We start from the raw sequence: 17,334 nt of genomic DNA, 5'->3' as shown, positions 1-17,334 counted from the left end.
TGCCGGTACGTCAGCGGGACGTCAGGAATTCCAAAGTATGTTTTCGCATTTGGGCCGCGTTGGCTGAATAAAGGTTCCCGAAACTTGCCATGTTTAATAGTTGCTTCCTATAGAACACAATGTAGTCAATATGTACCGCTATATATAATTAGTAGGCCCTAGAATATGCCATCGAAATCCAAGACGTCACAGCCCCCAGGTGCGGGAACTTAAGTACGCGTCGCCACCCGTATTTCGTTCTTGCGCTTTTCCTGGCTTACCAAGCATCTTATCGTTGTAAGAGTGGTGTTTTTGGTGTTGTGGAACGGTAATTTACTGATGCAGAAGAAATCAGTTTTCACTTTAGTGTCCCTTTAAGACTAATCCAAAGAAGCTTGGAAAGTAATAAGTCCTGATAGCGACAGTAAGTGCATTTCCTTGCTTCATGAAAATAACACTTCTGTCCCCGACACTGATTCTCCATATGCTTTCAACTCATTCTTTTCGTCTGTCTTCACTAGTGAAGATGACCATCTTCCCGAAATTCTCGAGCAAGGTTACTCTTACATGTAACACATTGATGTTACAGTCCAAAGTATTTCCAAAATTATAGAAAACCTTAAAATGTCTTGTTCTTCTAGTATTGACAATATCAAGTCGAAAATTTTAAAGGATACTACATCACTCTCAAACATAATTTTATTCCAGATCTTTTGGCAATCATTAATTACTGGAAAGTTACGTTCTGACTGGAAGATAGCAAGGGTGGTGCCAGTCCATAAGAATGGAAATAAGAACTCACCTGGAAACTATCGCCCCATTTTCTTGACATGCATTTGTTGCAAAATGCTTGAGCATATTGTAGCTTCTCATAGTTACGCTCATCTAGAGTCTAACAGTTTTTTTTTTTCTGACAGCATAGGTTCTGAAAGGGTTTTTCTTGCGAGACTCGATTCTTCGAGTTTATTACCGACCTGCATTTTAACATGAACAGTGATGTACAGTGAGATTGCACATTCCTTCACTTTGCTAAGGCCTTCGATTGGATAGCTCACTGCTGCTTGATATTAAAACTATCATTACTAAAACTAGATTCACTTACGCTAAATGGCCTTCGTAATCTTTAACAAAACAACAGCAATTTACTGTACTAAACAATCATTCTTCACCAATTTGTTATTTTACCTCTGGGGTATCACAAGGCAGTGTTCTAGGTCCCTTACTTTTTCTCATCTACATTAATGACTTGCCTGGCAACATATCATCTTGTATGCGCATATTTGCTGATGATAGTATTATTTACCATCCAATCTACAACAATAGTGACAATCTTGCCCTTCAAGAGGACCTTGAACAATTTATTGGTGAGTGGCCTAAGACCTGGCTAATGACTTTAAAACGTTTCCAAGTGCAAACTAGTCACCTTTAGCCATAAACTTCACAACTCTAGTGGCCTCTATAAAATTGGTAACAACATTGTGGAACATACTACGCAGTAAAAGTACCTAGGCACAAACCTAACCCCAAATCTTTCTCAGTCTTCACATATTGATTCGGTCTGTGCTAACGCATCAAGGTCATTAGGTTATCTATGCCGTAACCTACACGATTCTCCCTCCAGTGTATTTAAACTGGCTTATCTCGCTTTAATTCATCCTCAACCGAATGCACCTCCTTAATTTGGTCACCATATTGACACGTGTACTTAACTTTTATTGGGCGAACCTGTGCCCACAAGACAGGCTACACTTATAGCACAACGATAGCGGCGAACACGGTCGGCGATCGTCGAAAATCTGATCAGCGGGTCAAGCGCGTCGGCTTTTATAGTTCTGTCATTGAATGTTCCAGATAAACCACTGGGACCCGCGTGTCTTCCACTAAGTTCTACACTATTCGCGTCGCGCATACATGCAATCAGATTACACAAGTCGCGGTGAAGGACAGTGGACGGAACTTCTTTTACATGCAGGCGCGTCCTGCGCTGGGCGATAACATTTGTTAGGCGGCGAAACGTGGTCGCCCGATAAAGATAAGTACATGTGTCAATATCAACAATATCTTATCAACATGTTAGAAGCCATTCAGAACAAACCCAGTTGGTTCATTGTGCATAACTTTAGATACTCATCCACCATAGAAATTAAACAAGGCATTTCACTTCAGCCATTAATTACTTGTTGTGACATTGCTGTTTTATCAATATTCCACAAATTCATCACACCAGTATGACATCCTCTGTACACCTTAATCTCACTCATCAAACTTCACGAAGACTGCGTAACAACTTAATTGAGCTTGGCGCACGTGTACGGTGATACTGATGCTTTTAACTTATTGGCTCTTCCACCAGCTATCTGTTTGTGGAATGACCTTCCGGATAACCTTGTATCAGAGCGAGATCACGAAAAGTTTTGCGATAATCTTAAAAAATATTTGTGCTCCAAAATCTGATTTTTGCATTTGCCACTTTCACCATTGTCCTTGCCTATAGTGCTGTTGCCGATAAATCTATCTTTTTTTCTTTATTTTTAATGTGAAAACGACCTTTTGTCAAAACCATGGCGACCGCATTTCGGTGAGAGCGAAGTGCGAAAGCACCTATGTGCATAGATTTAGGTGCACGTTAAAGAAACCCAGGTGGTCAGAATTTGAATAGCCCCCCATAGACAGTGCCTCATAATCAGATCGTGGTTTTGGCACATAAAACCCTGTAATTATTTTTTATCTTTTGCAAATCCGTAGTACTGTTCCCGTTGAGTTAAAATTAGTTTTATTTCATTGTTGAATTTTCATTCTTGTTCTTTAATTTTGAATGCTATTGTTAGTTCCTTGCTTTTATAGTGTATCTTATTAAGTTTTTGGGTTCGTTTGAATCTTTCTGCACTAATCGATGTTTTAGTTTGTTAAAGTGTTAATGTATTTTGATCTTTATGTATGTATTTACTGTACTGCACAGTGTCCCATGAGGGCTCTGTAAGGTATTTATAAATAAATAAATAAATAAATACATAAAAGGTAGAATTTCAACATATTTCAATATAACAAAGCAAATTACTGATTTCACTGGTTTCATTATTTCGAAGTTTAACTCTAATAGTAGACGAATGAAGTTTGGACTGACAACCTAAGTTTTTTTTTTTTGTTATGGTCCCTGTATGCTGCCACCCAGAAAAAAACAGTAATCTAAGCTAGCAAAATGCAGTTTCCAGGAAGAAAAAAAAGGAGGCATTTGTGTCTATAGTAATGATGTTAAAGGTCCAGCTTTAAATTTTAATTGAACAGTTGCTAGTCAAATAATTCAGCTTTAGGAGACCTAGCATTTGAATCATGAATAATTTGTCCTGTTGAACAGTTATTCCTTTCACCATGGCCTCCTGGATTCCACTGCTACAGAAGAAGTCTCAAAGGTTGCAATGCTATACCAAAATTTACGTGCATTGTATATAATCTTTTTTTTTAATGAAGACTCGTAGCACACTTTGCATTATTGGTGATGATGTTTTACATGGTGCACTAATGTGGACTTTGGGTCATGGCAAAAATATGGAATGCATATTCAGGATTCCAGTATATTTGCTAAAAAGAGAGTATTGAGAGTGGGGAGTACTAGTAGTATTTACAGTGATAAATGTGGAAGCCTTGATTTCACAAAATTTGTGGTTTAGTGATGTTCCTGTGTGAAAGCACTACAGCTTTGCTATATCTTGGTTCTGAGGTATTCTTATCTAGTAGCTTGTATCTTTTCTTTTTTTCCTTTCTTTTCTTCCTCTTTCGAGCAACATTATAAAAAAGAACTGTTTGACAGTGAACTTGGATTCCTGACTTTGGATTCTGAATGAACTCGGGAACGTGTTCCTTTTTACGTTTTCACTGTGTTGACAATGCATCACCATGCATCGCCATTCTCTTGCGTGTATTTGTGCAGGGCAATTGTGAACCACTTCACACCAAAAATTGATTCTTGGTCTGCAGCCAACCACATGTCAGCACTGACGGAAAAACAGGTGTGGTAAAAAATTGCATACTGTTGCTGCATTCTATGCTTTGTAAGCACACCACTACAACCAAGGAGCTCAAGGATTAGCAGCAGTGTAATGTGACTTTGTACATTATTCCTCGAAGCATTACAGGTATATTCTAGAAGTATGCTTGTGTTTCACAACTCATGTCAACGGGGAGCAGAAAAACATTAAAGAATACTATTATGATGATAGAGCAACTGCCAACACATGTACAGTAGCAGATAAATGGAATGTAGTCAATCATGGAACTAAAAGTTCCGAGCATTTTCTTTAAACATAGCATCACAAGACGTTGACACTAGCAGTGCTGTCCACATCCATATGGTCTGGCATATTCCTGCACTATGCTTCCACTGTGTTAAAACTCTGCTGATGATAATTTTCCAAGTTGATTTTATAAGTTATAGAATCTGTACCAAATACCCTGTATTTCTGTTGTGTTTAGTGATGGTACTCTGCAAGCATGAAGGTCTGTAAACACTGATATCTTAATTTATTTATTAAAGGGCCCCTGAAACGGTTCGGACAAATTTTGTAGACGCGTAGGGTACAGTTTAAGTAGAACATTCGCACCAAAATTTAAGTGAAGCGTTACTTATTAATGGAGCTACAAGCGATTAGAAGTTACCCTCCTCCCTAGCCATGCTTTTCCTCCTCAACTCGTTCGCCGAGCGAGCGGGGCTAAGCTCTGCCTTCGCTGGTTCTGCGTCACGATGCGACGTCACATCGTCCACTTCCGTTTGTTTTGGAGCCCGCCCCCACCCGCGCGAGACCTCTCCGCTTGCCGCTTGGCCATCAACCCCAAGCGAGAGCTATCGAAGCAGCGTGCGTTGCGAGCATTCTGTCGTAGCGCCGAGCGTGTCTTGTATTCCGGTAACCACAGGCAAGCTGGTCATTTTGGCAAATGACTGGAGGCATAAACTCAAGCTGATGAAGGAACTTTAGGGTAGACATACGTGAGCGGCCTGATCGGTCTGCACGGTCCATACACTTTTTGGCACAGCGCTTAACCATCCAAACAAAGCACTAATATTGCTCTAACCAAGTGTAAAACATTTTAAACATTTATAAAAACAACGTGTTGATGATTACACTCCTGTGAAAAATACACACCAGCAGCAAAGAAGAATACACTTCATTGCTGCTACTGTGTATGGTTGAGCTCTGTGCCACCAGGTGGCTTCACCATGCAGACCATTCACATTTGCCCTTCTGCTCATCTCATGGCTCATCCTGTTACGGCACAGTCAAGCGGCCAGACTCTGTCCCCTTGCGCTTGCGTTTGCCCTAAAAATACCGGACTCGCAAAACGCTAATGCGTTAGTAATCTTCCGGTGTAAAGTAACGGTCACAAACTCGCAAATCCTTGCGCCGATCGGATGGCGGCAGTCCGATGTGCAGCAGCCAGTTCGCTCGTACGCTGCCTTGCAGAGGGACACAATGTCGCAGCTTGACATATTGCCAGTCGCTACATTTGCAGTCCACAAGGCAACAAAATCGAATCATAGTGCTCGCGACAAGACTGAGACCGACTCTGACGGTGGAGCTCTCGTCAAAATAGAGTACGTTGTAACACAAGCAGACGACACTTGCTGTGTGCCGGAAGTGCTTAAAAGTGTACTGAAAAATTGTTCTTGTGCATTCTCTTTATGTTACTTTCTTTTCATAAAAACAAATTAACTAACATTCCAGCTATTACGAAGATCATTTGTTTCCCATAAAGTTGGAAAAATTATTGATCACGCGCCCTTGTCAGCCAATTGGATAGCTCGCCCCACTGACGTCATGTGGGCTATTTCGGTCATATGGGTAGGGGCGGCTTAAAATTCCGCCGAGCAGTGTGCTGCGATCGGCAGCGATGTGCAGTTTTAAAACCTTACAATAAATTACACGCTTTACGCGGGGCACTTAGATGTGTCAATTAATGATCAGAAGGACCTACTCTAACGACTCAGTACATTTATAGAAAATCGTCAAAAGCGTTTTATGGTCCCTTTAATAAAGTTCATCAATTGGAACAGTCTTCGGATGTCAAAATTGCTGGAATTGGCATTATCATGCTGCCACAATACTGAGCAAATTTGGTATGTCATGTAGCAGTAGGTAGTTATGATAGCATCAGCTTGTGGTGAAATAGCAGTCCTGAAGCCCTGTCCAACAGGTCTCGACCCTGGCGATGCATTATTCCTTTTGTATCTATTCACCATGATGCCACTAGGGCTGTGTGCTCTTGCAGCACCTAGTAGCACTGAATCTCCAAAGGCCATTAAAAGAATGAACAAAGAGTGTGCGTTAGGGGTGCCCTTCTTATGACGGTTCTAAAATATGACAGCCACTGCAATCACAGCAGTTGAGTGATCCTGAGAAATGAGATTTCAGTTCCAGAGTGGTGCTTTGTTCCAGTGTAGCCAAATAAGAGTTATTACTGCAAGAAAGATTGAGCTGAGGCAGTGATCACAACTGACCACCACCTATTTAGCTACTCGAATAGCCATTGGGCGACTGCTACCTGTGTTGTAAAATTCTAAATCAGCAAGTGTGGAGATGGTGCTTTTTGATATGGTTGGAGTTGGGTGTGTATTAGGTAGGCAGCTTTAGTATAGCATATACAGAGCCCATGTATGTGCTATATAAGTTGCAGTTTCACCCGGAAGGCAAAGCGTTGATAGCGATAGCAAAGTATTACACAGCTACACAAAGTAAGGTTCATGGTTTTATCGGCCGTACAAACTGCAGCAAGCATTCGCTTATTAATTAATTATCAAGCATGGTGTCACTCATGCACAAGCAAGCAAGACCAGATCTTACTCTATGACTGCAAACACTCACTGTGAGATAGAGCACAAAGGGGAATTAGTGCTTGTACTGCCTCTCTGTTAAACGCGGCTCCGAAACTTGACATTACGTGACCTCCAGCAGGGAAGCATGTGCAAAGAATGTGCACATGCAGCCACCAGCCACCTCGGGACACCTACCATTTGCACCTGCTGGATGGACATTTCTGCCATGATAGGGTGTGGGTGACACTTGGCCGAACTAAATGAGGAGATGTGCGCCCCCACTTAAGCATATATCACGTGACCTCCAACATTGGGCGTGCATCAAGCCACTGTCCTTCTTGGCTCACTCTCGCATGCTTGCAGAAAGGGAGTCTGACAGATAGCATAAGCACACTATACTAATTTGGATGTAGCATTGCTGTTTTTATGTGGCGTGTGTAGTTAATGAGGCAACATGGTGGCAGCGTGCAGTGCTTATACTTTGAACCATATTTGCCCTTGCTACTTGGTCTTGATCATGTACACCAAAATAAATAAATGAATAACAATGGTGAAAAAAAAAAGCCGTTCACCTTGTTGCATCTTACTGAGACGATACAGCATTACTGCTGACCTTTTGCTGTCTCGAGACCAATTTGCTTTCATTCATTTAGGCCTAATACTTCCCTTCCTCATATTGCTGTTGAGGCATGTTTTGTCGCCTGCAAGAATGCCTACACTACATTAGATAAAAACAAACCATTCTGCCTATGGTTATCTCAAGGTGATCAATGTTTCTATCAGTATATCAAATATTTTCGAGAATTAATGCACGCAGCTACGTGCACTGTGGTAATTTTTCAAGCTTTGGTTATGTCTTCAGTAGGATAGTACCTTGAGTGCTTCATTTATTAACAGTCCTTTTAAAGGTCACATTAAAGAGAAGCATTAAATCAGTCAAGACTGGCAATGTATTGTGAAAAGCTCTATTGTTCGGGACAGATAGGTTGAATATTAGCTGGGAAAGTGAAGACCAAACTTTCCCGGATTGAATTTTGTGCCATGGCACCAATGACATTGGCGTGACCTCACGAATTTTGCTGCATTTTTGAGCATTCTGCCTGTTTTCATGCAGGAAAAGCTATGAACAGCTGCTAGGCTGCATATTTGTTTGCTTTCAAAAGCAATATAATCCTTCTTTACTAAGGTATGCTCAACTAACCTGAAGAAGGGTGCTACCCAAATTCATGATCACACTGGAGCTGGTGTGGGAGTTTCAACATGGTGTTTCCACCTGTATTTTGATTCTATACTCCTTGTTTAGCTTGCACTTCCTCTGCTGGTGGTATTGTACCGCAAGCAGTGGAAGAAATAGGTATGGTGTGGTATTCTAGTACATCATACCTATTTGGTATTCCTGGTGTGTAACTTACCAGTCAATCTTAACTTTGTTACGGTGTCCCTTTAATGCAGTGAGACTTGTATGAAGCCAAGCCCTTGTTAGGGTTACAAGCAAAAATGAGCAAAAAAAAAATCTGAGCGTTATTCATAAAGAGCCAGTGAAGAGTACTTTATAAATTCACATTTTTCTCTGTGATCAGATGATGCTAGATAACGCATGTTTTACTACCTTGCAGGTTTTGGACGTTGTGAGAAGCAACTATGACACGTTGACACTAAAGCTTCATGACAATCTTGACCAGTACGAAAAGTACTCGGAAAAACCAAAAGAGTCTCCATTTTTCACCCTGATGGTGAGTTGAGTTTTTTTGCCTCTGTATGTTTGTGTGGGTGCACTTGTTTCTGTCATCATGCAGATTGTGCAAGGATGTGAAGTCTTCATAATATCATCATATGCATTAATAATATGGCTCGATTTCGGTTACGCTAGATTAAACAGGTTAAGACGCAGGGCAAATAGGATTGCTTAACTTGTTACTGAGCTCTTTTTAACCAGCTGTTCATTGTTAATTGTAAGGTTATTTGGGGATGGCGCAGATTTAAGCAGGCCTCGCCTGCACTGATTTGCTTGAATTGTGTAATTACTAATCAGCCAGTGTCTGACTTTTGCACTCCCTAGGGACCGTGAAAACATCCGAAAAAAAAAAAGACATACCTTTTATTGCCCTCAAGGGCTCTAATCGCGACAGCTAAGTCGAAAATAGCTCTGAAGGGCTGCCAGTATACTTAATAGGCATCTCGGTGCTTGTACTGTAACATGAGACGGCAGTTGCACATCTATATAACTAAGGAAGACATACCATATTTACTCCATCCTAACGCACCCTCGATTGTAACGTGCACCCGTTTTTCGTGACCAAAAAGAAGGAAAATAAATGCCCTCGATTGTAATGTGCACCCGTTTGCCCTGACCTAAAGAAAGAAAAGTCCTTTACAGTACCGCGCCCTCATTCTTTCATACAGAAATACAACTTTCTCTCACTTGGAAAAAAACAAAAAATTTAGTCCCAATGTACTAAAGTTTTGATAAATAAAAGAAGTCGCAGTTTCGCCCGAAAGGCGAAGCATCGATTACGATAGCAAATTAGTACAGTTATACGAAAAGTAAGGATACTAGTTTTGTTGGCTGCACAAACTTCTAAACATTCGCTTACTAAATTATCAAGCAAGGTTTCATGCACGCACAAGCAAACATGAACACGTCTCACTCACTGACCACGGAAACGCTTTAAACATTGGAGTGAGGAAGTGTGGCAGCAGGAGTGAGGGAATTGACCTTTGTGCGGCCTCTCGCGTCAACGTGAACTAAGCAACGAGAACACAGCGTGGTGCACCTAGATGCCTAGACTCTTGTCTCCGTCGCAGAGCACTTTCAAGATAGGTGCCACGCGGCCGCGCCATACGTAGCAGCTGTCGGTCTAGAACACCTCTCTTGTTTGCGCCAGTCCTGCACGCAAGTTTCGGGAACTTGGAACGCCTGTGACGCAGCCCGATTTCCGTCTGTCTCCGCACACATGATCGCTTTCCTTTTAATTGTGGCATCGTGGTGAACTCGGCATGTTTTTGCAGTCGGCACTTCCATGCTGATTGAGCAAATGCAGAAAATGGGCAGACAGATGGTACACTAACCTAAGCCAAAGGAAGCATTGCCTAAGCACACATACTATCATGCTACGGCACATGGAGAAAGCTACGGCAGCTAGGCTTGAAGCGCGTACGAGGTGGTCATTTTGAAATGCCGATGGCGATATGGTAATGCAGATTTAGGGTCGTACTCGATTCTAACACGCACGCAATTTTTGGACCCATTTTATTGGAAAAAAGCACGCGATAGATTAGAGTAAATACGGTACTACTGTATTGTCCGGTGTATAAGAGATATTATTTTTTTTTTTCAAAATTTTCATTGGTGCTTCTTATACAACAGTGCTTATATATGCATAAAGCCATGCTTGCTGGCACGACCAATACCTGTATCTTTATTCCACAAGTACAAGAAACCAGGTGTGGCAGCATTCTAAAATGAACAGTGTCGCAACCATGTAAAGTGCCAGCTCTGAGGGCCCGCCGTATAGGCTGGTGTCGTGGCCTCCGAGATATAGGTGCCGCCATGATTGGAGGTCGCATGCAGGGGCGTTTACTCCTCCAAGGCAGATGCACACGAGCCTCCACCAATGGGTGCGCACTCTAGACTGATGTCACGAGCCGGACGGCTGGTAACTCCGCCGATGAGAAGATAGCCGCCCACGCTTGGAACTGGGCCAAGTCGTGTCAGTCGTGTGCGTCTGCCCCTTGTCAGAGTGAATTCCCAAACTGATAATGGCGGTCTACCATTCCGGAAATATTATTCCGAGCTTACGATGCACTATTCGGGCCGCATGTGTTTATTCTGAGCCGTGATCCAGTGACAAAAGATTGCAGCGAGCATCGCTGATGCTGCACTTTGCGTCGTCTGAAAACAGGATCCCGCGGCGACGCACTGCTGCAAACAAACATCCGAGGAAAGTTTACCAAAGTCTGGTTGCTACTGTTAGCGGCAGGCGTGTTCATGTACTGTGTTGCTGTGAAAAAAAAAATGTGAGAAGGAACGGAAAAGGAACACCTATCACATTCTTGAAAATAAGTTTGGGAAAAAAAAAGTTCATACAAATCTTATGCTACATAAACCAAGGGTATTTATTTAAAACAATGAATGAAGCATTTTTTTGTACCTTTCCTGCCTCGATCGTCTTCTCACCCCAGGTTTGTAATGGTTTCGATAAATGCATTTTTGTAAGTACTTGTTAAATAGCAACTGATTCATTTTAAGCTTGGAAAACTAGTTGTAAATATGCCAGTAACATGTAAACCAGCGCAAAAGCAATTCAAAGCTGCTCTATTTTTTCCCTTTCAATGAAGCTAAAAAGCAGATGACGCGCCGCATTGTAGAAGGCGCGGGGTTATTTTTCTCGTGCGATCTGGCATGTGCTGTAGTATTCCTATCATGAGAGCTCTACCAAACCAGTCATCAAAATACAAAAGTCTTTATTTATACTGAGAGTTACGCATTTTGGAAGCACAGACAGTGGCCCCTTTCTACTCTTGGTGTGCATAAAGGTGCACCCTCGCTGTTCGCAAACCTGCGCCCCGCGTGCCTGAGGGGCTGGCTTTATCTGCAAAGCTTAGACGTCCAATGGCTAAGCATGTTATACAGGCAAAATTTCGCCAGCAGCATGAACGAAATTTATTAACTGTTTTGTGACTCATACGAAAGCGATGACAAGGAACTGGCTTCTGCGTAGCATGAAAATGTCCACTGAATTAACGTGCAAAAAAAATTTAAAAATTTGCCAGCGTTGAGAAGTAGTCAGGGAAAAAACCCAGCAGTAAAAGGGTTAATGAAGTCCACACCATTGCGTGCATGTGCCTGCAGCATTTGTGACAAGGAACAGGAAAAAAATATTGCTCAACAATGAGTTTATCATTAGTGTTTATCCCTTAGAGTATGCATGTTGCTGGCAAGCGGTGAGAAACACCGACTGTTGAGTGAAAGAGGGAACTGCCATGCTGTCAGTCGTGCGAGTATGAAAACAGCACTGGATGTGCTCCATTCATGCTCATGACCTCACAGCATATTGAAATCAAATGAAATTTTTTTCATTGTAATATATCAAGTACACATGCTCTCAACTGTGCCAATAGCCAGTTGGGACAGAAAAATGCCTACTGGAAATGAGCATAAGAGCACCTTAGTGACAATGAAGGAAATGTGTATTATTGTAGTATCATTGCGCCATGTCAATATTGTAAATGAATATAATGCATAATCTGCCAACTCTCCTGAAAATTCCATAAAGTCTACTGATTCAGGCTCTTTCTACGATTATATTAATGTTTCATCATGCTTTACAAAAGATGTATTCTGTTTGTCATAAAGTTTCACTTGTTCTCTGACCATACCGTGAAGAGTCTGATTGTGATAGGACACCAGAAGGGTACCCACTTGGAGTAAGTTCCTGGAGCAGATAAAATCGACAGCAGCTAAGTTGGTGAAAATGTCACTGTTATCTAAAAAGCAGTGTGTTACTTGTCAGTTTGTGCTGTTTAAAGTTTGCAGCCGCTTGTGTGCTGTGTGTAAAGGTACTAAATCATTGTTAATGATGTGTGTATACATCCTACATAAAGTGTGTGCTTAGGGCAAACTTTTAAAGAACTGTGTGCTATTTTGCTCTCTTGCGTGTCGTGTCTGTAAGACTTTTACTAATTGCAAACTTCATAGGTTGGCTGGATGGACAATGTTACATTGTTCTTAGCGTCACGACTGACTACACCATTGTAAACAAACAAAATAAGTTCCTAGTGTTGGTGGGCTGTGATGAAGTGATACATGTGTACGCATGGCACAATGCGATAGCAACTGCTAGCAGTAGGCATTGTCTGTGTAGAAGCTTTGCTCTCCATACAATATCCTCTGCACATGCCAGTGCTTTTGGTGCCATAATTATTGACCTTCTTGTGGGATTCTCTTCCTGGGTGCTTATTGACAAGATGCTGTCTACCAGTACTCTTCTAGGAACATGTCAGGTAATCTTTATTGCTCCAGCATATAAGCCTCGACCTAATGAAATTAGTGATCTAATTAAGTTTCGTACTGCAAGTAGAACTTTGTTATATCAAGGTATGAATGTGTTCCTTATTAGTGTCCCTATAGACCCATATAACCAACCATAGCTGTGTGGTTCTGTGATAAGCGTTACTGTATTTCACTGTGAACAAAAATAAAATTATGAACAAATTATGAAATAGTTAACCTGAGTCATTACACCCTTTTTTTTTTTTTTCTCTCACAGATTCGAAATGTGGTCTCGGACTTCAGGCAGAAACTTACACTGTCTGGTTTGGGCCAGGACAGCGTCTTGAAGGAGTTCTCTACCATAGCCTAGAATAAATTTTTCAATTATTTAGGATTTATCTCCAGCGTCCAGACCACGTTTGCATTTCTACTCAGGTGGGGAAGAGCCTTGATTGAATTTAGAAGAATATGGGAGCCGAATAGTGGCAATTGGACCAAACCAAAAACTTAGTGACACCATCTATGCATGTGGCAACAGTCTAAGCTTCAACCGGTGGTGTAAGATGTGTGCTTAATTGAGCATACGATGACATATATATAACTGGTCATTTACTGCTTTTTGCACCTATAGTGCAGTAAGTCATGCACCCAAACTTTCATCTGTATGCAGAAAAATGGGAGTGAGAGGACGTCATAGCATACTTGTTTCTGGCCATCAAGCTGCAGGCAAGCTCTTTTGTTGTGTTCTTCATGAGTATAATGAAGTGAATGGGCATACTTCATGAACCTTTGTATGTTGCCATAGGACTAATGAAACAAGTGGAGCAAGTTATAGTGGCATGCTGGCAGAAAAAGTTTTGTCATGAGGACTGTGCTGTATTTCATTATTGAACAATTATAAAATAATGCACAAAGACACTTCAGGTTGCTATAGGTTAAAGTGAAACAACCATGTCCACATGACATCTAAAATTTTGATGAAAATTACATGTGTTGTGGATATTCGATGTGATAACTGATGGTTTTTGCTGCCAAAAGTATTGCCCAACTTCAAAAGAATAGTGGGAAAGAGATGCCCGAAGCCACAGGTAGCCACTTTCAGTGAACTTCATAATATTTTAACATTGACATTTACTACATAAATACTTAAAAGGAGGAATCTTCAGTGTTGCTTTTCATTCCTTTTTACAAACGTATATTTGAACGAAAACATCCCAAACATTGCAAAATTGTACACCCTAGTGGTAATTTAAACTTTAATTTCTTGAATGCAATCTTAGTATGGATGCCACAGTTGCTTAATTAAGCAAATTAGTTGTGTATCTTTCTTATTTACCTTTCTCTAATTTTTTTATCTGTGGCAATATTCTTGCCTCCAAATTTCACTTATATGTAAGCTGCTTGATCAGTGTTCTGAATATTGAACATCGTTTTAAGCAATAAGGCAATCATTGTTCCGTACTTAGTAAGCAGCGAAGCAAGAAATGTAGCATTATTTAGTCTAATTGTTACCCATGTGCTTGGTCCAACGTGGGCTTATTTTTAGCGCATAATAAAATTGACACCAGATCATTCAAGAACATTTCAAGCACATCACGAACTGTGATGAAATGCATTATAAGCATAAACAATGCACATTGCTGGGCTAGTCACTTCATACAAGACAATGTGAGAGCAAAGAAGACTGGACAAGCGCAGTAGTTTCATGTTGTTGTCCTTGCAGTCTTCTTTGCTGTTGTGTTGTCTCCATTCGTACCCATTCAATGATTCTCTGGTGGCCCTAGCTGGCATGTTCCTCCCTTTCCTCTCAATATCTTTTGTTTACTCTTTTTCTTTCTGTGTCCTCTCTATTCCCTTTGAGGCTGGTGGGCACCTTTCAGAGACAGCTGCCAACTTGCCTCATTTATTAGTTTTTCGCTTTGTATTGTAATAGTAAAATAATGCACAAATGGAAAGGCAGCTGGTTCATTTCACTGCCCCTACATAACCTGCCCTTGCGTGCAGAATGCCATAACCAGCCAGTTTATTAGGGGGAGCACTGTGAGTTGAGTGCCACGTGCTAATTTTAATATGGTTGCATTACGGTCTCGTTCTGTATACCTTTAGTTGTTTTGCGAGCCAGTAAAGGAATGAACCGCTGTGTTAAAAGAAAGAGAATCAAAAGAAAGAGGATATAAAAAAAAACAATACACATATGTGACATGAAATGAGGGCAATAACACTAGCCATAATAGGCCATATTTGCCTATTTTCTTTCTTAGGTTCATTATTGCATTTCTAAAATGAAATAATTGTGCAGATTCCACCTTATGTTTTCTTTGTTAAGAGGCACAATGTACACAGATACTGTATAATATTAAATTATAGATGCTCGGTGTTAAAACAGGCAGTTCACTAAAAGACCACTGATGGCCTCATGCACCTTACTTTTCTGCTGGTAGGTGAATTTTTTTATTGAGAAATGAATTTTGTCAAGACCTGAGTATGGGTTCAAGATTTGAAGGATGTAAATTTTGTATTCAAATAAAAAAAACTGATCATGCTCATTAAATATTTACAATGAATAGAGGCTCTTATTATCTACAGTGGAGCATTTTTCATTTTTGTCACTTCTGTACATTGTGGTGAAACAGGCTGTTATATTGCAGGGCTTGTTTGTTAGGGTTAGTTGGTGCAGTGAATTCATGGGATTCTTTGAGGCAGTAAGGCCCAGGTGGAGAGAGACAGTAATGTATGCATGTTGCTTACAATTTTAGAGGTTGAGCAAGTTTCTTTGAGAGGAGGGCTGCATTGAGGATGTATCTTTTATACCAGTTAATATCCTTGCCTAAAACCATTTGACAGGGTAGTATACAATTGACCTACTGGTTTTTCACACCTGGTTGGCTTTTCTTACCATGAAAAAAATCAAGTTTGTACCTTTGTGGTTTCCGGCATAGTGAATTTTTTCATGGCATCTTAAGTGGCAATTTTTTATGGTGAACCAGAAGTGAAATTTGTTTTGTTTGATGTGCATATGTTCTTATTGTAAATGTTGTTTCTTATAACATGTACTTGTTTTTTTTCTATTTATTGACTTACATTAGACAACCAATTTTTAACACTGGCTTAGTGGCTGTTTTGCAAGGTTGTTAGTATTGAAACTCTTTTTTTGCATTGTTCTTCGTGTGCTTATTGACCACACAGCAGTCAGAACATTGCCACTCATGCATTTATTGGCTTCAAGTAATTTGGCAATTTAGTTCATTACTTTTGTTCTTTTTTCATCACTCATCAAGGAATAAGCATTTCGTTAACAGCATGAAATGTGGCAGTGCATTTTTTTCCCCAACACAAACATTGCTTAAAGCTAGGTGCTTTCCTTGTGCATAACAGTGATATCAGTTAGTGTTTGATCCTTTGAAGTGCCATTATGCCATCCTTGATACATTTCCATTTGTGCTGTTCTTGCTTGAAAGCTTAGGTGTTGAAGCAGAATCCTAGATAGCAAAACAATTTATTGTTTTCTAGGGACATCTCACTCTGTGGCAGATGCTTTATATTATTAGATTTGTGTGTACAGTAGAGGTGTCCTGCGAATGTGAATGGAATGTTGTTTTTGTGATGCAAGACATTGTTCCTTACCAGAAACATGTCATGTATGCATCATTGCTTTTGTTCTTTATGGTAGTCTGGCTTTGCAAATAAACACCTCTCTATTCATGCTAAGCAGTCTTATGATGCACAGACCATCTGAATGTAATGCTGTTCTGAATAGGGCGACCGTGTTTTGCTTTTGTAGTTGTGGCTACTCGCGTCATTTACTTGCTCCAGTAAAAAGTGCTATTTTGCAAACTATGGTGACAAGTTTCTTTATTATGCTTATTTATATTGTAAACTTCATATAGTAGGTCTTTCTATGGGCACCTTGTTTAATGTGAAAGCATTGTACAGGAGGTGCAGTAGTTCCTTGTGGGGTGGGGTTGAGTTGTGTCAGAAAACAAAGGCAGAGTGGAGAGGGAGTGAAAATCGGTTGAGCGCAAGCGGCTACGTCATGACGTGATCACCCCGCACCTCGCCACGCCGGTAGCCACCCTAGCCGTATTATGGGATGAACTGCTCCTGTGCGGTAACGCTGCACATGGGCAGCACGTGAACAGCTCCACTGGTGCGGTCGCGCACATACAGGCAGCACATGATCATTTCGTTGCCCACTTTGCTTTGCTCGCTTCCTTGGTTTGTGTTTCAAGTGATTTGCTCGGGAATGGTGATGTCACTGATCTCGAGGTTATGTGGGAAGCCGAGTCTGCTGAAATACGTTGCTGTAGGGTAGAAGTGGAAATACGCCCGAGCAAATGTCTGCATGATTAGATCATGCTGACATTTGCTCGGTTCATAAAAGCGCTTCAGATTTTCTTTCCTACTGCTAGCTGATCTCGTGCCACCTCATTTATGTTTCGTGATCTCACGAACATTGTGCAGTGATCAACACAATGCTACAAAGAGTTGATAAAGCGTTGCATTTAAGTATAGCAGTGATTACTTTATTTGTTAAAAACGATGCCACATTTTTTTTGTG

The 17,334-nt window shown here is 40.9% G+C and overlaps 1 protein-coding gene across 4 annotated transcripts in view; it reads left to right on the top strand.

The window, feature by feature from the left end:
• LOC135915403 (armadillo-like helical domain-containing protein 3) overlaps nucleotides 1–13,167 on the top strand; it is a 68,205-nt gene extending 55,038 nt beyond the window's left edge. For all 4 annotated transcript variants that reach the window (XM_065448471.1, XM_065448463.1, XM_065448458.1 and 1 more), the window contains 3 exons: nucleotides 3,908–3,986; nucleotides 8,401–8,517; nucleotides 13,054–13,167. In XM_065448471.1, coding sequence (XP_065304543.1) covers nucleotides 3,908–3,986; nucleotides 8,401–8,517; nucleotides 13,054–13,146 — 289 coding nt within the window. In that variant the 3' untranslated portion in view covers nucleotides 13,147–13,167. The remainder of the gene's footprint in view (nucleotides 1–3,907; nucleotides 3,987–8,400; nucleotides 8,518–13,053) is intronic.
• Nucleotides 13,168–17,334: the final 4,167 nt, after the last annotated feature.

Source organism: Dermacentor albipictus, chromosome 1 (genome assembly GCF_038994185.2).
Source record: "Dermacentor albipictus isolate Rhodes 1998 colony chromosome 1, USDA_Dalb.pri_finalv2, whole genome shotgun sequence".
Lineage (NCBI taxonomy): Eukaryota > Metazoa > Arthropoda > Arachnida > Ixodida > Ixodidae > Dermacentor > Dermacentor albipictus.
The sequence above is the reverse complement of the archived record's forward strand: the minus strand, read 5'-3'. Positions and strand labels throughout refer to the sequence as shown.